The sequence below is a fragment of the Callorhinchus milii genome, unplaced genomic scaffold, assembly GCF_018977255.1.
Source record: "Callorhinchus milii isolate IMCB2004 unplaced genomic scaffold, IMCB_Cmil_1.0 Scaffold6, whole genome shotgun sequence".
NCBI lineage: Eukaryota > Metazoa > Chordata > Chondrichthyes > Chimaeriformes > Callorhinchidae > Callorhinchus > Callorhinchus milii.
In genome coordinates, this window is record NW_024704747.1 from 7,741,674 (window position 1) to 7,765,676 (window position 24,003).

At 46.3% G+C, this 24,003-nt stretch overlaps 1 protein-coding gene across 1 annotated transcript in view; it reads right to left on the reverse strand.

Moving 5' to 3' along the window:
- The window catches only part of hnmt (histamine N-methyltransferase), a 30,757-nt gene that overhangs the window by 6,400 nt on the left and 354 nt on the right, over positions 1–24,003 (reverse strand). The window contains exons 2-6 of the mRNA XM_042336208.1: positions 23,732–23,896; positions 11,439–11,479; positions 9,192–9,235; positions 6,362–6,469; positions 2,256–2,389 (exon numbers count right to left, since the gene is read on the reverse strand). Of these exons, the coding sequence (XP_042192142.1) occupies positions 2,256–2,389; positions 6,362–6,469; positions 9,192–9,235; positions 11,439–11,479; positions 23,732–23,896 (492 nt within the window). The remainder of the gene's footprint in view (positions 1–2,255; positions 2,390–6,361; positions 6,470–9,191; positions 9,236–11,438; positions 11,480–23,731; positions 23,897–24,003) is intronic.

Genomic DNA, 24,003 nt, shown 5'->3' on the forward strand with positions numbered 1-24,003 from the left:
GTTTAAAACCCTAAAGAGTAGGAATCGTTTAATTTATTGCTCATACTCAGAAGTATTGCTCAAACTCAGAAGTGAGATAAGTATGGTGCAACATGGTGCTGTGGGAAGTAAATAGTTATTTAGTTTGTTTTTGCTTTTGTTAGCTCAAGTGCTATTTTATGGAGTAGCTGGACTAATGGGGGGAGGTCCAGTCTGGTGAGCTGGAAATTCTAGTTTAAGTGGAAGTGTTGGGTTCTTTTTACAGTGATTGGATCCTTGCTATTAACCAATAAAGGTCTGAACACAGAGTTGTACAATTAAGACAGTTTTTTCAACAATGAAACAGAAATATACTACCAGATAAGCAATCTTGCCTGATGACCAGCACTCGGCTCAGCGACCTGTAGTTCTTACTCTGTGGAGCTCAACCTTTCTTTGTGTGTCTGTTGTATTCATACCCAGCTAATTGGTGTATCCATGACCTGCTCGTGATGGTACTTTTGCACTAACCTATGTGCCCTGCTGAGACTACTTTTCCTCCTCATCTTGTTCCTTTGCTCGCCCTTCCTTTTCGTCCTAATCAGTATGTTTTCATAACCTTGCATTCTAGTGGTCGCTGGTCAGGCTCTCTACCCACAGACAGCTGCGTATAAATAAGTCTTACTTTTGTCAACTCTTTTCTATACTAACAGTAAGTACAATTTTTGTGGGGCAGCCAGGTATCTGACACATGCAGAAACCCATCACCGTGCTTAAGAGTATCCAATCCAAATAGAGAATTCCATGCATCCCGCCTACATGTGAAAATTCCAGAAATAGATTGTTGGAATGAAATACACTCTCTCTCCCTGGTGGGACACATCCTGTTTACCTAATTCGGGAGAGTACTAGGCCCAGATTGGCAAGAACCAAGGTTTGGAGACCCCAGTGTGTGCAATGCGGTGCTGCTGGAGTCTAACCAGGTAAAACAACATAGCTTGCCATAGATATTGCTGATTTCCCACTGCTTATCTAGCTAGGACCACACTACATTTAGGACTTTGGCTTGCAGGGTTAACGGGAGCTGAGTGGGATGACTCTGTGTCCCCAGTGACTGGTCTGCCATTCCAGGTCCTGCTGATGAGGCAGGCTGGCTGTGCTGTCATCAGCAGTGCCCTAGAATACCGTGGACCCGTCTGGCTCAGAAACCGGATGAATGAGACCACCACAGAAGGCTGGTTTGATTACAGCAATTAGTTGCCAAGCATGTCACCTTGGAGCTAGTTCAGCCTCCCTCGGCCTCCCCAACCCGGTACCAGCATTGAAATTGTTTGGATCCCAGCGAACGATTACAAATGAGCTATTTTCTGCTCGCAGAATTCAAACAATCTGAGTGAAAGTCGATATCCCTGGCCACCGTGAAGGCCAGCATGGACAGTCAGGTAACCAACAAACCAGGTACTCCATGGTTTAGGGCCACGAGGTCTGAGGTTCACCCCCCCACCCCAAGGTCTGAGAGGGCCCTAGGTTTGATGACACTTTTACCTCCTGTCTGCACCTCTCATCCTGTCACTCTGCACTACGAGGCTGCATGGAGAGCGACTGAAAGAGGGGAGGAGCAGCGATGTACAAAGCAACTTTATATGTTATAAGCGAGAAATTAAAGGGTGACGGGGGTTCTTTATTCCCATTTTGCATGAGGTATTGACAGTATCATGATAACAATAATAATCATTGTAGTTAAAATAGCACCTTGTCATGTTGTTAAAACATAACAAAGCGCTTCACAAAATCTATTGTAAAGTGAATTGACTGTATTTTGTGGGCGAAACGCGGCAGACAATTGCACACAGCAGTGTCCCACAACATTCATGGATTGAGTGAGCAATTTTTTTAAGGGATTATTACCCTGGAAAGCTATCTACCAATCGAATAACAACCAGGATCCTACTTACTGCTAGGTAAACATAGGAGGTATGTGTACCAGCTCGGGTCCGAAACACTGACTGTCCAGAGTCTTGAGACATCCTTCCGACATGAAAGGTGCTATACAAATCCTAAACCTAAAGAGTAAGAAAACTTGCCTATGGTTTTGCTCTGCCCAGGATTCGAACTTGGGGCCTCTCTTTTGTGAGGCCAGCATGCTAATTGGTACACAACAGGACAGCGTAGTGATGTTATGATATAAACCAAGATCTTATTATCAGGAATTCACTGACTTGTATGTGCATCACGTATTGGCATCATTTTTTGTTAAACAAATCTCTTCCAAGTTAGAGTTTTTACCTATTTATTACCTGGATCATGTGAATGAAATCAAACTTTTTACACTCATTTCTTTGTTTCACTTGCTTCTCATATTCTTCTGAAGTCATCTGATTCCAAGTGAAAGAGATGTCCTTGAGTTCCTGGCTCTTTTCAGTCACTAATGCTGAAATGACAGTGAAACAAAATACAATGTGACAATTGTCACTGATGATTATTTCTTAGTTACCTTTCAAATAATTTATTAAGACTTTCTTTGTCTCGTTCTTAGATAGACGTTAAATATCCCATGACAACATTTGTAAACACAAGGGAATTTCTCCTGATGTACTGGCCAACAAATTTTAAAATTAAAAATTAATTAGTCACGAGCAACAGAGCAAGCTGGGAATGACTGCCCCATTGCCCATTCTCTCCAAAAGACCCTCCACTGCCTCCAGAAGGTAAACCCCCCTTCCCTCACTCACATCCGCACACTTCTCAACTCTCCTTCCCCAGCAAACCCCGTGGTCATTTTCCCCCCACAATCTGTAAAACCCCCCAAACCCCTTCCCCAACCCCAGCACCTCCACCCTCTATAATCAAGGCTCTACCCGCATCAACTTCCAAAACGTTCACTCCCTCTCAAGCAAAGCCAACCTCGATGTCCCCCGATGAACCCATCCCCTCATCAAAGCCTCCCCCTCTGGCTGTACTTTCCACCTCCCACCCACCCTGCACCCCAACCATCGCAGTGGTGGGGTGGCCCTCATCTCCCAAACCTCCCTTGGTCTATCCAAGGGAGTCCTGCAGCTCAGTGGTTAGAGCGCTCGCCTCGCAATCAAGAGACCTGGGATCAATTCCCGGCAGGGCAAAACGTTGGCCAAGTTTCCTTACTCCTCACATCTCTGTTTACCTAGCAGTAAGTAGGAACCCAGTTGTTAGTCAATTGGCGGATCGCTTTTCTAGGGAAAATAAAATAATAATAAATTGGTCACTCAATCCACTGTTTGTGGGACACTGCTGAGTGCAATTGGTTGCCGTGTTTCACCCGCAAAACAGTCAATTCACTTCATAGTATATTCTGTGAAGCGTTTTGAGACGTCTCGAAGACGTGATAAAGTGCTATATCAAATGCAAGGATTATTATTATTATTATCCCCTAAATCTCTGGATGTTTCCTCTCATTTGAGCACCTCTTCCTATATCATCCCTCCTCTCTCATCCTCAAAATTCTCCTAGTCTACTACCCTCCCAAATCTCCTGGCTCCTTCCTCAAGGATAAGTCCTGTATCCTCTCATCACTTTCCCTCTGCACTGAACACCTGTTCATCATGGGAGACTTCAATCTTCACCTCAATTCCTCCTGCCCCATCTCCTCTGACATCACTGCCCTCATCTCCATCCTAAACCTTTCCCTCCATATTAATTCCATGATACACTAACGTTGTCACCGGGTTGAACTCGTGATCATCCATGGCATAGACATCTCTGGTCTGTCCATCACGGACATGGCTATCTCTGACCAATTCTTCATGTCCTTCTCCTCCCATATCTCTCCCCCCTCTCCAAGCCCTCCACCATCTTTTTCAGCTCATGGAAATCGTTTCCACCAGAGTCCTTCACTTCTCATCCTCAGACCTTCACTTCCTCTGGCCTTCCACAGCAGGGATCCTGATGCAGCAGTTAAGCCGCTGAACCTTCACTTTTAATTCCCTTGTCCCCCAAAATCCAGGATCATCTCCAAACCTACCTGCTCCCCCTAGTACAATAGTCATCTTCGCTGCTTCAAATCCCAAACCCAGCTGCTTGAGAGCAGATGGCACAAAATCAGCATCACGGTTCACCACCAGCGGTGGCTCAAGCATCTTCATACCTACTGCCACTCCCTCTCTCAAGCCAGTGAAGTGCATTGAGATGTTATAAGGTTTCATTCCCAGATCATTCTCTAGGCCAAAAATAACCCCATATCCTGGTCTCCACAACCCATCACCTTCTCCATGTCCCCTTCAAGCACCCTCGATCCTCAATTCAGATGCTGTGTGAAGAGGTCCTGGACTTCTTGATCTCCAAGATAGACAACATTCGCCTGGCTGCCTGCTCCTCCCTTCCCGTGTTGCCTACCACCACCCTCTCCTTCTAACACAGCGTACACCCTACACTCTTTTGCCCCCATCTCTCCCTCCTCCCTTTACCCCATCATCATCGTGGAGTCCTGTAGCTCAGTGGTTAGAGCACTCGCTTTGCAAGTGAGAGACCTGAGTTCAATTCCAGGCAGGGCGAAACCTTGGGCAAGTTTCCTTACTCCACACGCTTAATAATAATCCCTCCAAAACAAAACAATAATAAATTGGTCATTTTTAATCTACGACTGTTTGTGGGACATTGCTGTGCGCAATTGGCTGCCACGTTCGCCCACAAATATACAGTCAATTCACTTTACACTGTGTGTTCTGTGAAGCGCTTTGGGACGTCCTCCCGACGTGAAAAGCGCTATATCAAATGCAAGGATTATTATTATCACCCGATGAAGCCCACCATCTGCTGCCTCATCCCTTTCCCACCCAGCTTGTGGTCACTCAACTTCCCCTCCTCTGCCCACTGCTGTCTGACACAATCAACCAGTCCCTTGATTTAGGCTCTGTCCCACTCCCCCTTAAACTGTTGTCATCACTTCTCTCCTTAAAAAACTTACCCTTGATCACTCCAACTTCAGACCCATCTCAAACCTGCCCTTCTTGGCCCAAGTTTTGGAGCACTACTTAACTAACTGCCAACCATACATCTCGGCAAATGTTTCTTTCTCCCGCCCTCCACCTGCAGTGTACGCTAAGGCTCCATCCTTGGTCCCCTTCTTTTCCTTATCTAAATGCTCCCTCTCGGCAATGTCATCCGCAGACATGGGGTCAGCTTCTACATGTATGCGAATGCCACACAAATCTGCTTCTCCTCCTCTAATTGCGACTCTCAGTCCACTGATATCCTGGCTTGTTTGACGGACATCAAGACCTGGATGAGCGCGAATTTCCTACAGCTGAATTTCGGCAGGATGGAAGCCATGCCCATTGGCTCTCATCAACGTCTCGTTTCTTGCGGGTCAACCTACCCAGGCTTTTCCTCATTCTCACCAAACCCATGCACAACTTACGCATCAGATTCGATCCCCAGCTTTCCATTCTACCCCACATCCGTTCCCTAATCAGGACCTCTTTGTTCCACTTCAATCACATTGCCCATTTCTGTCCGTATCTCACAACAACAAAATTACATTTGTATAGCGTCTTTCACGTCGACAACAAAAGCAGCCGAAACCCTTATCTACACCTTCGTCTCTTCCCAGCTGGACTATTTCAAAGCCCTCCTCACTGATCTCTCCATCTCCACCATACACAAAATTCAACAAATTCAGAAATCCGCCGCCCAGATTCTCACCGGCACAATACACGGTACCCCCATCACACCAGTCCTTGCCAAGCTCCACTAGCTCCCAATTATTGAACGGATTGATTTCAAGATCCTCTCACTCGTTTTCAAATCCCTTCATGCTCTCGCACCTCACTACCTATCCAAGTTGCTTAACCCCAACTCCCCCACCTGCTGTGTCTGCTCGGCTGGCTCTGGGCATCCTTGGGACGTCTTCCCGACATGAAAGGCGTTATACAAACGTAATCCTGCTGTTGTTGTTCGTCCCTCATACCCTCCACTCCACCATCGATGGCCATACCTTCAGCCACTATGCCCCAAAACTCTGGAACTCTCTCTCTCAATCCACTTTGCCTTGCCCCCTCCCTCCCCACTTTCAAATCCTGCCTGAAGACCCTCCTTTTTGATCGTGCTGACGATCACCTGTCCCCTCTCTCTCTACCCCATATGAAGGGCGCTATATAAATTCAAGTTGTTGTTGCTGAAGTCAATAATCTCATAACTGAATGTAGGACTTTGCTGGCGCAAACTTTGCTTGTACATTTGCTTGCGAAACTGACACTATTCAGCAATTTCTTGTGAAGTGCATCGAGATGTTATAAGGTACTATAAAAATGGGAAGTAATTTCCCCCGCCACCCCTCAGCTCAAGTGCTCAGTTGGCTCAAATCTCTTTGAGAGGTCCTCCTGTTGTATATCAGTTTAAATTATATTGCACTGTAATTTATTAGACTTACCTTTGTAACTGGACATTTGGTCAGGGCTAGGCTCCACCACTTCATTGTGAATCGAAAGCCCTGGATGTTTTGATTGAATGTTGTAAAGCATTTGAAGGTCAATTTTACCTACATAGAAAAACAACTTTTAATAGTTATTAATATTTTCTGCCATGATTTGTTGGTTTCTTTCAGGAACATAGATCTAAACACAATTGCATTGAGTGGATACAGCTATCAGGAAAGATTGGAAAGGTTCCAACTTTCTCTTCCGAGTAGAGACGATTAAATGGGGGACTGATAAAGATGTTTATGATTATGAAAGGATTCCATAAACTGGAATTAGGTTATTTCTACTCGTTAGATGAGTACAAAACAAGAAGACATCAATATAAGATAGCTAGCAGTGTATCGGCTAGGGATTTGGGGAAAGCTTCTTTATGGTGAGAATGTGGAACTCACTAGGTGAATGAAATGTGGAAGCTGTGATTGGAGCAAATGGCATCAATGTATTCAGGGGGAAAACTTGATCGATCAAGTCTCCTTCCAGAATAACTCTCCCAATCCACCTCCTAGCCAACACTCTACGCATCTATTCTGTTGTTCTCCACTCAGTCCTATTCCTAGAATTCATAAAAGTCCAATGTGCAATCCTATTTCTTACATTCTAACGGTAAATGTGTATTTATTGAAAACACTCATTTATGTTCTTTCATATCTGAGCATTAGACATTGAAGAAATTGCACAACGTACGTGTAAGATTATGAGCTTTTTGGTTTCCACATTAAGTGAATCTGTTTCTGCAGCTAATAATCATTTCCAAGCTACAATTGAATCCTGGTAAAACTAGTAGTGCAAGCATTTTGAAGCAGTAGCACAAATAGATCAAATTTCTATTCCCACTTCACGTGATGGTCACCAACTTTACTGCAATCATATTAACCAACTAAAGTGTTTAAAGAAACGGGAGATTTTACTTTGTGATTTAGTTCCTACAGATACTGACAAGAATGGCTTATTATACCCAATGGAGATTGCCTTCCATGCAGCGACTTCTTCTGGGACGACTTATACTTTTCGCTTACCCTCCCACCCACAAAGCCGGTCTTCGCATTGAATTTCAGCTCGACCGTCTAGGGTGAGTCGAGCGGACAAGTACAACCCAGTCAATTGTCTACTTCACAACAGTGGCCAATACCTGCACACAGGACAGGGTTTACGTTGGCAACCGTGTGGGTTTTGTATGCATCGGGTGTGGTAGAGCGCGAGGTGATGGGGTCGATGGTAGAATAAACACAATGACGTGCAAGGAGAAATGATAGTATTAAGAATGTCAGTATTCTGATTTATTCTATGTAAGATTTATTTTGTCTGTTCTAGTATTTCAGTTATGCTTAAAGTCTGCGGGCAAGGATAGAGGGAACACCCACTGGAATAATATTAAAAAATTCTATTGCCATACTGTTTATGTTGATCATGATATTATTCATAATGATGTCCTGTAATTGCTAAAATTAGTTAAAAGGATTGATGTGGTAGCTGTGGTAAAAGGGAATCGTGAAGATTCCGACGGTGATAGTGGGCCAGTGCTGTCAGCTTGTTCCACTCGAGGTGAGGACTGGACTGTTAGCAATGCCAGAATTCTGGTTCATCTTAAGTTGACCAAAGACAATCTCAGACTTGTGGGCTTGTTTTGCTGAAATAGAATTGATTCTACGTATCACAAAGACATTGGTAACATCAGTACATTTAAATGCCAAGAACAAAAGGAGTGTACTGACCTTGAAGGATATGTTTTAACCCTACAATGAATGGTAAAAACAAGCTTTTGAATGTCTCAAACAGACTCAGTGTGCGAGACTAAAAAGGTCTAAGTTTGGAAAAGAAGACAAGTCTAACTGATCTTGAGAAGAGATATTCTATTATCAACATGAATCGTACCAAGTTAACAAGTCGATTCCTTATCACAGCCACTGTATCAACCTGATTAATTCATTGCACTGAACTTTATTGCTCATGTCTTATGTTTTTGTGATTGCCCAAGCCATAATTGTATTTACAATGATTGTGTCTATATGTTATTTGCGCTCCCTATTAAGGTCTACCCGGTTGCAATCGGACCATTTACAGTTAGCTAACTTAATAAATCATAGATAAATGAGATATTATTTTCTCACTCTCAAGATGGGAATTGTAAGATTATATTTGTGATGCTTATTGTTTTTAAGATTTTTGGTTAGTCTAATTTTAAAATAAAACCAAATCTGTTTAGTATAGCATTCCTCAGGGTATAGACAATGGTGTGTGTTTTTAAATGACTAACTGGCCCTGAGAGGGTATTGTGCCGATTAGTGTTGCAAAGGTAAGGATATATTGGCTTGACACCAGCTGAGGTCAGGTTCTGATAACTTTCCCTTGCTCGGTGCCTGGGTCCATTGGCATCCCCTTCAATCTAAGAATTGAGTAATTATGTCCTTGAGTACAGATGTGAAAACAAGGAGACTCAAGGAGAGAGAAGTGCACTCCTGGAAATCTGATTAGAAACAGGAAAGGAATCCTCCCAATTAGATGTGCATATCTCTTTCTCCTTATCAGTTATTTTCCCATGAGAAAAGAGCCTGTGAAGGGTGGGGCTATCTCTGTGACAAGGGGAGGTGGAGTAAAAACACATAAACAGATGTATCTTTGAAATAGTTTGAGTTGTGTCGATGATCAGTGCACTTCCCAGTAGAAAAGATATTGTTTCTAATGTATCTATGGTCTCAGTTTTAAGAATAAATTAAGCTATTTGTATTACCTTGGATTTTTACTCAACCGTATTAATCGTCTCCATCCGAATCTCTTACATACCTGATCCACTTCCTATCCCCAGGACATTGAGAGTGGAGCTTCCTCTCTTCCCAATACTGTAAAATAAAAAGTTAGCACTTTAGTTTTAGGTCACATCAGTAAATCGAATGTAACTAAATCTTCGTTTGCCGGACACCGGTTAACCCTGAATGTCAGGTTAATCGAACAAAATGCCCAGCCCCAAATCATTTGAACTCTTATCTGTTTTAAATATGGTGGTTGATTTGGACAAAAATCCAGTTAGCTCGGGCAAAACACCGTGCTGGTCACCACTGAATGTACTCACTCGTATCTTCTGTGTGTCCATTCAGCCACAAGGGGCTCTTGGATATAGATAGGAGGAGTCTAAGATTGATTGACAGCGGACTCCAGCCATTCACAAGCGGACTCAGTGAGGGGGGCAGAGGAACAGAGAACAAGGGAGGGAAATCGCGATTGATGGACAGCTGAGCAGACGGCGCGTCCGTCCATACACAAGTCACCGCAGACTCAATCACCTAATGCGACCGCTAATTGGTGCCCTTCCCGTCCAATGGAAATGGCAGTGGGCGGGAGGAGGTGCTGCACTCTGCTGGTATTTTGCAGCCATATGTAAAATCTATCTCAAAATCATATTATATAGATCACACTGCCTCACTGATGCATCAATTAAAAAAAATTCAAGAAGAAATCAAATTAGAAACAATATATTCAGAGGTTTTTAAAAATCGAAGGCTTGTATCTTCTATCTATCCATTATTTTATCTATATTAATAAAACGACAATGTCCATCTGTGCTTCATAGGCAGGTAACATAAAAGGGAACCCTAAGGTATTTTATAAGCATATAAAGAATCAAAGGTTAGTCAAAGGTAGGGTGGGTCCAATTAGGGACCAAAGAGGAAATCTTCTTGTGGAGGCAGAGGGCATGGCTGATGTACTGAATGAGTACTTTGCATCTGTCTTCACAAAAGAAGAGGATGCAGCCAATGCCACAGTATCAGAGGAGAGGGTAGAGAAATTGGATAAGATAATAAACCGAGAGGCGGTACTAAAAAGCTTGTCGGTAGATAAGTAATCCGGAAGGGATGCATCCTAGTTTACTGAAGAAAATAAGGGTGGAAATAACGGAGGCTCTGCCCACAATCTTTCAAACCTCCTTGGAGACCGCGGTGGTGCCAGAGGACTGGAGAGTTGCAACTGTTACTCCCCTGTACAAAAAGGAGCAGAAGGATAAATCCGGGAACTACAGGTCAGTCAGCCTAACTTCAGTAGTTGGGAAAGTTCTCGACTATAATCCGGGACAAAACAAGCTTCATTTAGAAAAATATGGGTTAAGAAAGGATAACCAACACAGATTTGTTGAAGGTAAATCATGTCTAACAAACTTGATAAGAGTTTTTTTGATGAAGTAACGGAGATGGTGGATGAAGGTAGTGCAGTTGATATAGTTTATATGGATTTTCAAATGGATTTTATATGCATTTGATAAAGTGCCACATAAGAGACTTGTAAGCAAAATAGAAGCCCATAGTATCAAAGGAACAGTGGCAGTGGATACAGAACTGGCTGGGAGACGGAAAGAAGAGTGGTGAACAGTTGTTTTTCTGACTGGAGGGAAGTGTGCAGTGGTGTCCCCCAGGGGTCAGTATTGGGACCACTGCTGTTTTTGATCTCTATAAATGACCTGGACTTGGGTACAGAGAGTACAATTTCCAAGTTTTCAGATGATACTAAGCTAGGAAAAGTAGTAAACAGTGAGGAGGATAGTAACAGACTGCAAATGGACATCGACAGACTGGTACCATGGGCAGACACGTGGCAGATGAAGTTTAATGTGAAGAAATACAAAGTGATGCATTTTGGGAGGAAGACTGAAGAGAGGCGATATAAGCTGATGGTACAGTCTTAAAGGAGAAAAAGGAACAGAGAGACTTGCGGGTTCATATAACTAAATCTTTTAAGATGGCAGGACAGGTAGATAAAGCTGTTAAAAAAGCATACGAGATACTTGGCTTTATAAATAGGGGCATAGAATACAAAAGCCAGGAAGTTATGATGAATCGTTAAAAAAAACACTGGAGATTTACCAGGTAGGTATCAGGAATGAGGGACTTCAGTTATGGGGAGAGGCTAGAGAAGCTGGGATTATTCCCATTGGAGCAGAGAAGGTTAAGAGGAGACTTAATAGAAGTTTTCAAAATTATGAGGAGATTCGATAGGGTGAACAAGGAGAGGTTATTTCTGCTGGCAGTAACCCGAGGACACTGATTTAAAATAGTTGTTAAAAGAAACGGAGGGGAGGTGAGGAGAAATGCTTTCTCACAGCAAGTTGTTCGGATCTGGAATACATTGCCTGAAAGGGTGGTTGAAGCCGATTCGATAATAACTTTTAAGAGTAGATAATTATTTGGAGAGGACAAGTTTGCAAGGCTATGGGGAGAGCGTGGGGTGAGTGGGATTGAATTAGATAGTGGAGTCCTGTAGCTCAGTGGTTAGAGCACTCGCTTTGCAAGCGAGAGACCTGAGTTCAATTCCAGGCAGGGCGAAACCTTGGGCAAGTTTCCTTACTCCACACGCCTAATAATAATCCCTCCAAAAAACAAAAACAATAATAAATTGGTCATTTTCAATCTACGACTGTTTGTGGGACATTGCTGTGCGCAATTGGCTGCCGCGTTCGCCCACAAATATACAGTCAATTCACTTTACAGTGTGTTCTGTGAAGCGCTTTGGGACGTCCTCCCGACGTGAAAAGCGCTATATCAAATGCAAGGATTATTATTATTATTATTATTATAGCTCTTTTCAAAAACCTGGCACAGAAATGATGGGCCAAATAGCAACCTCCTGTGCTGTAAAATTCTATGATTCTATGATATGATTCAAGAAAGATCTCAATAACCGATTGACGTAGCGACATGATTTATACCTCATCAGAAAGGTCTTGCATCTGGGAGTGACATGCGTATATTTGTTTTCAGATGTTTTCTATCGTTCATGAGTTATTTTCAGTTTTCGTTTTCCGACCACCTGGTGGCCACTGAGTGAAAGTGGCACCATGGTATTTTGTGCGTCACAGATCACCTACATATGTAGCGCACGCACTGCAATTACACCTGGTGCCACACAACATTTAAGTACCTAGTGCAACGGGTACAGCTAGTTGTAAATAAACAGGTGTCTTAATTGACTCAACTTTGATTGCAAGGGTAATACAGATCAAATAAACTGAATATTCTCTGCTGCTTCACATGTAAATATTTAGAAGCTACAAGTTCCTTTAATTGAAACAAAATAGGAAGGATCTCTCTGTTAATTTTCTGGTGGACAGTTGATGACTGAACTGCCTGTCACAATGTAATCTGTACCATCTGTACCCAAATTGTTGCAGGGCTCCACAAATTCTACTTCTGATATTGAGAACATTAGAAAGCTGCAGATGTTTAATAACAGGCTCTCTTTTGGCAGCAGCAGGAAGCAATTGGAAAATTTGTGGATGAAATTTCAACTACTCAAATGCCCCCCCTCACTGGTCTCCCCTGCTCCATTACTCACAATATTCAAATAATTAAAAACTCGCCTCCCGCATTCTTACCCACAATAAACTCCATACCTCCATTACACCAGTCCTTGTAAAACTCCACTGGCTCCCTGTCACAGAGTGGATCGATTTTAAGATCCTCACTCTTGAATTTAAATGCTTTCACACCCTGGCACACCCCTATCTCCAACCTGCTCTCTCCCTACATCGCTACCCGAGGAGGAGGAGGCGGTCTCCCTCTGCTCGACTAGCTCCGGCCTCCTCCTTGTACCCCGGACCCTCCACCCCACCATCAGCAACCGTGCTTTTAGCCAATACGCCCCAAAGCTATGGAATTTTACAGTAAAAATACAATCACTCCAGTTTACAGTATAATCTGTGAAGCGCTTTGGAACATCCTCCCAGCGTGATAGATGCAATGGGAGATGTAAGTATTATTACAATTAAACATGGTATCTTCCTTGTCTCCACAAAGGGATGGCTCAATTCCAAAATTCCATTGCCAGGCATGTCACCTTGGAGTCAGTTCAGCTGCAAGGAGACCCCGCTTACCTCCACCCTTCCCCCCACCGTCCAAGGGCAATAGTCACTAGTAGTTGGTCATTCAATATCTGACAAACGTGGGTTTATACCCTCACTAGGTGAATGGTAGGTACAAGGAATTCCCTCTGAGCTTTTCGGTGGGCAATGCATCTCACCATGAATTGCATGAGAGTATTGCCATCGTATTCTATCCACAGTTCAGGCACACATCCCTTCCCATTGAGCAATGATTCCACCAATTGGAGGTGCAGAGTTTCAGTAGCAGCTGCTTGCCTCTCTACAGGTGAATCAAGTTGGATTCCAGGCACTGATCGTACGAACGTATGTTCACAAACTCGGATTCTAGGTGACTCCTTCCAGCAACTGTTGCATCAAGCCTCAGTTTCCTCATCAGTTATCTTGCAGGTATCTGCCATCAGGACCTTAACATGACAGCTTGTGACGTGCTGACCACCTTGATGTTAGTTAAGTTAAGGGCCAAACAAGACACCAAGGTTCCGGACTGTGCTCAGTGAGGTAGAGTGCATGCATGGATGGTGATGCTGTCAGCGCCTGAGGTGTAGAGGTGCTGATGGGAGCTAATCAGGAGGGCCTCGATCTTATTGACATTCAACTGTGTAAAGTTAGTTCTCATCCAGGACCTGATGTCTGACAGACAATCCATCAGGACAGCAATGGTCCTGGAGTCGACAAAGGAGGCAGAGAGTAAGATCCTCGCTAAAAGTTGAAACTCTTGTTCATGCCTTCATCACCTCCAGGCTCGACTATGCAAACTCCCTGCTTATCAGCTTTCCCAACTCCTCCCTTCGCAGGCTGCAGATAATCCAGAACTCTGCAGCCCATGTCCTCTCCCGCACCAAACTCCTTGATCCCATTTCCCCCATTCTCGCCGGAAAGAGGAACCAGTTCAAGATCCTGGTCCTCACCTACAAAGCCCTCCATGGCCTCGCCCCACCCTACCTCTATGATCTCCTAACCCCCTAGCAATCCGCCCGCTCCCTCCGCTCAGCCGGCTCCAGCCTGCTCCATGTGCCCCGCCCCACCCACCCCACCCGCCCCACATTGGCGGGAGAGCCTTCAGCCATACTGCCCCCAACCTCCATGGTTGCAAACTACAACTCATCAAGCCAGTCGCCCCCTTCTTAGCCTCCTTCAAGTCCCGCCTCAAAACCCTCCTCTTCGACCATGCCATCGGCCACTCTTCCCCTCCCCTCTCCCTCCCTGACCCCAGCTCAGGTCTGAAATGCTGTACACTGTCCAGCACCTTGGAACGTTCTCCCGACGGGAAGTGTAATCCTGTTGTTGTTTAATTCCTCAATTTATATAAACAATTTGATATACATTTTTGTTGATCTTTAGGAATGTTAGGGAGAGTTCCTTTTGAGGTCTGTGTTTTTGGGTTCTGTGACATGTCTGATGGATTTGTGTCATCAAGTAAACAGAACGGCAATTGTGTTGATAAAAGTATTCTATAATCAGATAAGAAAATAACCCCAATCTCATCATTCACATGTGTTATTTCGCTTAGAAAGACATTGTCTTGACTGATGTACCCTTTGTACCTTTTGATGCCAGCCTGTCTGCTCCAACAGATCTGGAAAATGTTTACAATCTAACTGCTGAGCTGAACTTTTCACATTTTGTATCAAAGGCTTCCAGAACAACTTCCAAATTCCTGAGATTAAACCTCGATAGCCTATGGGGTACCCTGAGTGAGGAAATGTGATTGGATGAACCAGTCTGGGGATATGATCGGCTAATCAAACTTTGAATATGATTAGGCAAAACGACCGTTGAATTCCATTTTTGGTTGTAAGAGTCACATGAGCTAAATTGGGGTATGAAAGAGATAACTTTGGAATAGTGGGAGTTGTCATAGAGGGTCAGCGTACTTCCCAGTGAATCAATATCGATTTTACTGTATCTATTGTCTCAGTTTTAGGAATAAATTAAGCTATTTATATTACTTAATAAATTTGGTTATCTCCATCCGAATCCCTTACAAATTAGTGAGCCAGACTGGAGGAGACCCTGTAATTGATCTAGGTTTAACTGAGTAAGCGATATAGATAGTTTTTGATAAGCTAGGTTCATCAATTGGGACGAAGGAACTGTATTGCCAGATACAGGGGGGAGAGTTGAGACCCTCCTATAGAATAAAGTGACCATGGAAGCTCAAAGGGCATTTGAGAAAAAGTTGCCGAGGATTGTGGGCAAAGAAAGATTACTTCCACTGATGACCAAAGATGTGAAAGATGCTTAACAAATGTAATTTGTTGTTTGCTGTTGTTGTTAAATCAGTTACTTCCTAAACTTCATAGCCAAGAAGTCTGCAATGGCGTCATTGAAATCCAGCTGATTGACATAAATGTCAAATTATTTAATCTTAGCTGATCCATAGTTGACCTGAGTCGATGTTTGATTATTGCCAGTTATGAAAATTAATGTTTGCTTCCAGCGATAGTTACTGTCAAGGTTAAAACATTCTGTAAAGTGATGTCTACATTGGGAAATACAAATTGCAGATTATTTTGCCGTAAAGGGCGAAGCAGACTGCTGCCTCTTCTCTCCGTCTCATACTTCACACACTCTTCGCTCCCTATCGCCAATAGGAAATTGCAAAAATATTTGCCAAACATCGTGGGAAAATTTGACAAATTGTGTGAAAAATTGAGGGAAGTTGATAAGTAATAAGTAGGAACCCGTTTGTTAGTCGTTTGGCGGATCGCTTTTCTGGATGTAATAATTCCTTCTCAAAAAATCCACACACCTAATAATATTCCCTAAAGAAAAAAAACAATAATAATTTGGTCACCCGATCCACGACAGTTTGTGGGACACTGTTGTGGGCAATTGGCTGCAGCGTTTCACCGTCAAAACATACAGTCAATTCACTTTACAATATATTCTATGAAGCGCTTTGAGACATCTCGAAGACGTGATAACAACAACATTTGTATAGCGCCTTTCAGGTCAGGAGGACGTCCCAAGGCGCTGGACAGACAGAGTTACAGACCCGAGCTGAGGGTCAGGGTGGGGGAGGGTAGAATGCGGCGGGGGGGCGGGGAAGCAGGGAGATCGAAAGATTAGTCTAAAAGGAGGGTCATGAGATGGAGGTGGCGAGGGAGGGGGCGAGACGGAGGGACTGTGGGATGGAGTTCCAGAGGGTGGGGGCAGAGTAGCGTAAAGCCCACCCGCCGATAAAGGGGCGAGCAAAGCGGGGACGTGAAGCAGGTCTGAGCCCACCGAGCGAAGGGAGCGAACAGGGTGGTAGGGGATTAGGAGGTCACAGAGGTGGGGGAGCAAGACTGGGGGGGGCTTTGAAGGTGAGGACCAGGATCTCGAACGGTATCCCCTGTGTGATGGGAAGCCGGTGGAGATGGGGGCGCGGAGCCCGGAGTGGGGGGAGAGGACACGGGCTCCGGTTCTGGATGACCTGCAGCCTATGGAGGGAGGGGGTGAGGATGCCCACAAGCGGGGAGTTTGCAGTCGAGCCTCGATGTAAACGAAGGCGTGTTTGAGGGGTTCACTGCTCACAAGCACACACCTGGTGATCAAACCTGGCGGGTTCTCCTGGATGAATTTGTGTATGACCTGGTGCTCGTCGGAGCTCTTCAAGAAGACGTTGAAGCACTTCACGTAACGCCCAAAGTCTGAGCTGAGTAATTGCAATGGAGACGCATTTCGGATTTTCAGCGCCTTGGGACGTCCTCTGGTTGTGAGAGGCGCTGTACAGATGTGATCTCTTCCCCCCTCTCTCCGGGGCTATTAAATTGAAGTTATTGAATTTGCATTTTGTCCCGAACAATTTCTGACGTCAACTGATTTTACTGAACCGCCCCGGGTGTCAGCGGGACCAGGTTAAGGAGGCGCTGGGTTTCGAGGGTCCCCCCACCCCACCCCGCGCCCAAACAAAACCGGCGGGTAACGGCGCCGCGAGCAGCGCGAGCCCCGCGCCCCCTCCTCCTCCTCCTCCTGTCCCCGCGGCCACAGGTAAATGGCGGCGTGGGGCAGGGAATGGGTTTGTGGCGTGTGAGTGAGTGACCGTGGCCTCGAGCAGCGGCCCCGACTGTCAGTGTCTCTGTCTGTGAGTGTCTCTCCCTCTGTCAGTGTCTCTCTCCCTCTGTCTGTCTCTCTCTGTGTCTGTCTCTCTGTCAGTGTCTCTCTCTGTCAGTGTCTCTCTCTCTCTCTGTCTATCTCTCTCTGTGTCTGTCTCTCTCTGTGTCTGTCTCTCTCTGTCAGTGTCTCTCTCTGTGTCTGTCTCTCTCTGTGTCTGTCTCTCTATGTGTCTCTCTCTCTGTCTGTCTCTCTGTCAGTGTCTCTCTCTGTCTGTCTCTCTCTGCGTCTGTCTCTCTCTGTCAGTGTCTCACTCTCTGTGTCTGTCTCTCTCTGTCAGTGTCTCTCTGTCAGTGTCTGTCTCTCTCTGTGTCTGTCTCTCTCTGTCAGTGTCTCTCTCTCTCTGTGCCTGTGAGTGCCAAGTGCGAGGAGGTCATGGACTTCTTCTCTTCTAAAATACTTAACATCCTTGTCCCCCGAGTTCTCCGCTCCACCATCGGCAGCCGTGCCTTCAGCCGCCACGCCCCGAAGTTGTCCGTCAATGATCTCATCCTCAATGAGAACGTTGATATCATGGCCCTCATGGAAACCTGGATTACCCCGGGAGACACCTTCCCCCTCACTGAGGCCACACCACCCGGCTATACCTACCACTGTGCTCCACGCCCCAACTGCCATAGCGGTGGTGTGGCCCTCATCTCCAGGGATGTCACTTGCCCTATCCCCCTACTCCGCTGGCTCATTCCCTTCGTTTTGAACACCTTACCCTCTGCCATCCCTCCCGTCTCTCACTAAACATTCTCCTAATTTACCGCCCCCCAAAATCCTCCCCCACCTTCATCTCTGACATCTCCACCCTTCTAGCTTCCCTCTTCCTCTGTTCTGACCGCCTCATCATCCTAGGTGTCTTCAACCTCCACTTCACTCCCTCTTGCTCCACCTCCTCAGACTTCCCTCTCAACCACTCCCTCCACATCCACTCTGTTACCCACGTCCACGGCCACCCACTCGACCTGGTGATCACCCGGGGCCTCAGCGTCACCAGCGTCTCGGATGTCACCATCACCACAAGGCCATCTCTGATCACCATTTCATCTCCCTCAACTGCTATATCTCTCTCCCCACTGCCTTCAAAACTACCACCATCTCCTACCACCCATGGAAGAAGATCTCCCCGCAATCCCTTTCCGCTGCCCCGGAGTCCTCTGAACTCCGCCTCTTCTGACCCACCTCCCGCACCAACCCACACTCTGCGTTTACTCTCCTCCAAAGCACCCTCTCCACCAAACTCAACGCCTTTGCACCCCTCACCTCCCGAACTGCCTCCTATTCCCGATCCTCATCCTGGTTCACCAGCCACCTCCGCTCCCTCAAGGGCCAGGTGTGGGATGCCGAACGCACTTGACTCAAATCTGGCCTAAAGGACCACCGGCACATCTGGCTGGACCACATCAAAACCTACCGCTCTCGCCTCAGCCAAATCGTCCTTCTACTCCAGGTTAATCTTGGAGGCGAAGGGCAACCCCAGGCTCCTGTTCTCCACCACCAACCGGCTCTTCCGCCCTCCCCACCATGCCTTGCAGATTCTTTCCGTCGACTCCAACTGCGAGGAAATGCTGGACTTCCTCAAGTCCAAAATCAAAGGAATCTGCTCAGTTGACACTGCCCTCCCAACTTCCACCCCCTCCCTACACCGCGCCCCCACACTCCGACCACTACCCATCCCTTCTTCCACACCTTTGACCTGTCACCCCCTCCTCTATCATCACCACCATATTCTCCATGAAGCCCACTACCTGCTCCCTGGACCACATCCCCACGCCTCTCCTGCACCTCCTTGCCCCACTACTTGGCGACATCATCGACCTCTCACTGTCATCTGGCACTGTTACTACCCCCTTCAAAACAGCCACTATCACTCCCACCTTGAAGAAACTTTCCCTTGATGACAACAACAACAACTTGGATTTATATAGCGCCCTCCACGCCGGACGGCGTCTCAGAGCGCTTCATAGTAACGGATCCCAGGGCCGATCACAGCTGTCCAGCTACAGGCCCATCTACAACCTCCCTTTTCTGTCCAAGGTCCTTGAGAGAGCCATTGCCTCCCAGCTTCGTTCTTTCCTCTCCTCCCACTCCCTTCATGAGCCCCTCCAATCGGGTTTCCGTGCTGGCCTCAGCACAGAAACTGCTCTGGTCAAGTTCACAAATGACATCCTGACCATATGTGACCAGGGCTCCCTCTGCCTCCTCGACCACTCCGCCGCTTTTGACACTCTGGATCATTCAATCCTCCTCCATTGCCTCTCCTCCCACCTCAACCTCCAAGGTTCTGTCCTTGACTGGTTCAGGTCCTACCTTTCACACCTCCTCCACTTCCTCTCAGCAAACGGCTTTTCTTCCAGCCCCCGCACCGTCTCATGCGGTGTTTCTCAGGGCTCTGTCCTCGGTCCCCTCCTCTTCACCCTCTACATGCTCCCCCTTGGTGACATCATCCGCAGACATGGGGTAAATTTTCACATGTATGTGGATGACACCAAACTCTATCTCTCTGCCTCCACCCTCAACTCCAGGACTACTAGCGTCCTGACCGACTGCCTGTCCGACATCAAGTCCTGGACGAGGGACAACTTTCTCCAACTGAACATCAGCAAGACCGAGGCCCTCCTGATTGGCTCACGCCAGTGCCTCCGCACCTCGGGCGCTGACAGCGTCAGCCTCCACGGCTGCACTCTCAACCTCACTAAGCCAGCCAGGAACCTGGGTGTCTTGTTTGACCCTGAACTGTCCTTTCTCCCCCACATCTGCGCCATGACCGGCACTGCCTACCACCAACTCTGCAACATTGCCAGACTCCGCCATTGCCTCACCCCTTAGGCTGCCGAAACCTTCACACATGCATTCGTCACATCTGGGCTCGATTATGGAAATTCCCTCCTCATCAATCTTCCCAACTCTTCTATTCACAAGCTGCAGATTATCCAAAACTCTGCAACTCATGTACTCTCGCGCACCAGGCTCCGTGACCCCATCATTCCCACCTTTGCCCAACTCCACTGGCTTCCCTCAGAGGATCGAATTCAAGATCCTCTTTCTCACTTTCAAGACCATCCATGGCCTTGCCCCCTCCTACCTCTCTGTGTTGACTCCCTACCAACCTGCCTGCTCCCTCCATTCAGCGGGCTCCGGCCTGCTCCATGTCTCCCGCCTAACCCACCGCACCATCGGTGGTCGGGTTTTTAGCCTCTCTGCCCCCAAACTCTGGAATCCCATCCCACAATCGGTTCGCCTCACTTCCTTCCTTGCCTCCTTCAAGGCCGGTCTCAAGACTCTCCTCTTCAATCATGCTTTCGGTCGACCTCCCACCTCTCTGCCTTCCCTCACCCCTACCCCACCCCTCCCCCATGCTCGGATCCTGACCCCTGACTGTCCAGCACCTTGGGACGTCCTCCCGACATGAAAGGTGCTCTATAAATGTAATTTAGTTGTTGTTGTTGAGTTGAATTACATTTCAGCAATCCAACCATGGCATTTGACAGAATTATTGGAAGGAATTTTCTTCAAGTGGATGATGAGCCATATTAAGAAAAATATAATAGCAGTAAAACTCTCCAGAATACCAAACAAGGGATAAATTGGAATTTCCTACTGAGCAGCTGTTTGGGATGCCCTCCTGACGTGGAAGGTTCTATACCAAGATTACTATAATATAAGTGTACAAGGAGTATTATAAAATAATAAGCGTGGCCCAAAGAATGCAACCGGCCCGGTGTGTGATTTCATCCGGCCTGCAAACCATTTCAGACTTCACAGTTTTATCTCCTGGCTGTACCCCTCTTGTTGGTCTGCGCACTGCGGCAGCATGAGGCCATGAGGCAGTGCGGAGAGTGACAGGCCACCCCCCCCCCCCCCCCGTTTGAGGGACACTGCTGTGCGCAATTGACTGCCTCGTTTTGCCCACAAATATACAGTCAATTCATTTACAGTGTGTTCTTTGATGCGTTTGAGACGTCTAGAAGACATGAAAAGCGCTATATCAAATGCAAGGATTATTATTATAAGAAATACTGCAAATTAGACCCAATAAATATAAGACCTGGTAAAATTACCTTTACCTCTGTCATTTTCTGAGCTGTAGCACAATCCTCTTCAATCATGCCTCTATATATTGGATCGCTACATAAATTCTACAAAATGTTGATTCTGAGTGTCCAGTATGGATAGTGCACAGGAGAGACTAAAACCATGGCCTTAGTGTTGACAATCACAATGGCGCAATAGTAGAGCAGAGTGTAAAACTAAATAACTAAGTTATGGTACTGTCAGGGCCAGATTAAGCTTATTGTCCTACAGCAACAATAACAAGTTACATTTGTAGTGCCTTTCATGTCATGAGGACAACCCAAGGTGCTGTACAGTCAGGGATTTGGACCCGAGCTGGGAATGGAATCAGGAGCGTAAGGGTAAGAAGTCTTGAGACCGCAGGAGGCAAGGGAGAGAGCGAGGCGAAGGGACAGTGGGATGGAATTCCAAAGCGTGGGGCCAGCGGGGTTGAAGACCTGTCTACCGATGGTGGGGCGGGCCGGGTAGGGGAACCTAAGTGGAGTGAGTGGACAAGGTTGATATGGAGTTAGCAGGTCACTGGGATGGGGAGGAGCAAGGCCGTGGAGGACTTTGAAGGTGAGGCGAGGATTTTGAACTCCATCCTCTGGGGGATTATGGAGCCAGTAGAGCCAGGCAAGAATGGGAGCATTAGGATCATGGAGCTTGGTGAAAGAGAGGACATGAGCTGCAGAGTTCGGAATGATCTGCAGCTTGTGGGAGGAAAAGTTGGGAAGGCTGATAAACAGGGATTTAGTGTAGTTGAGCCTGAATGTGATGAATGCGTGGATGAGTCTCAGCAGCCTGAGGAGAGGCAGGTGATGTTGCGGAGGTGGAGGAAGGCAGAATGGGTCCCATGGATGTGGGGTAGAAAGGACAATTACGGGTCAAACAAAATAATAATCCCTCCAAAACCAAAAACAATAATAAATTGATCATTTTCAATCTACGACTGTTTGTGGGACATTGCTGTGCGCAATTGGCTGCCGCGTCGCCCACAAATATACAGTCAATTCACTTTACAGTGTGTTCTGTGAAGCGCTTTGGGATGTCCTCCCGACATGAAAAGCGCTATATCAAATGCAAGGAATATTATTATTATTATTAAAATGCCAAACAAGAAATGATGTGGAGTACTGTACCATAGTGGTTAGAGCACTCGCCTCGCAAGCGAGAGGACCTGCATTCAATTCCCGGTCAGGATGAAATGTTTGAAAAGTTTCCTTACTCCACATGTCTCTGTTTACCTTGCAGTAAATAGGAACCCAGTTGTTCCTCGATTGGCAGATCTCTTTTCCGGGGATAATAATCTCTAAAAAAAATGCGGTCACTCAATTCACGACTGATTGTGGGACATTGCTGTATGCAATTGGCTGCCACGTTTCGCCCACAGAATTCAGTCAATTCAACAACAACAACTTACACTTTTGTAGCGCCATTTACGTCGGAAAGACATCCCAGGATGCTGCACAATCAGGGGTTTTGGACCCAAGCTGGGAGTTGGGGTCAGGAGCAGTGGAGGGCAGGGGGTGTGGGTGTCAGGGTGGCCGAAGGCACAGTCGAAGAGTGAAGTCTTTAGGCAAGAAAGCGGGTGAGATGGAGGGATTGCAGAATAAAATTCCAGAGTGTGGAGGCAGAGATGCTGAATGCCCGTCCACTACTGGTGGGGCCGGAAGTGCGGGGGACCTGGAGCAGGTCAGTGTCTGCCGAGAGAATGGAGTGGATATGCCGATATGGGGTTAGGAGGTCGGAGAGATAGGGGTGACTAAGACCATGGAGAGCTGTGAAGGTGAGAACAAGAGTTTTGAACTCGATTCTCTGAGGAATGGGGAGCTAGTGAAGCCAGACAGGATTCACAGAGCCTGGTGCGGGAGAGGACACGAGCTGCAGAGAATAATCTGCAGTTTGTGGAGGGAAGAGTTGGGAAGTCCAGTGAGCGGACAATTGCTGTTGTCAAACCAGGATGGGATGAAAGTGTGGATAAGGATTCGGTGACATGCGTTGAGCAGCATTGGCAGAGGTGGGCAATGTTGGAAAGGTGGGGAAAGATGGAACGGATCATGGCACGACTGTGGGATTTGTAGGATAACTGAGGGTTGAACAGGACACCAAGGTTCCCTATTGGCTCAGTGAGGTGTAGAGTGCAACCATGAATAGTGATGTTGTCAGCTGGCTGGTACGTCATCAACACTGCTTTGGACCTGACTCTGATTTTCCATTACCAGGCACATTAACTTGGAGCCAGCTCAGTTCCAAAAGCATCCCACTTACCTGCATTACATCTTAAATGCTATTCAAATGCAGTTAGATTGCTAACTATGAGGAGATACCTAGCAATCAAGTCTGACAGTATCTCGTCGATTAATTTCTGCATGGCCTGGTGTTCAGTGTAGCATTTCAAGAAGATATTGAAACTCTTCACATAAAGTCCAAGATCTGACACCAGTGATTCCAATGGAGATGCCGCCTCGGAGGGATTTTTCTTCAAATGATGAGGCACATTAACAAAAAAGCAGTAAAACACCCCAGGAGACCAAACAAGGGATAAATTGTAATTTCCTAATGAACAGCTCTTAGGGACATGAAGGT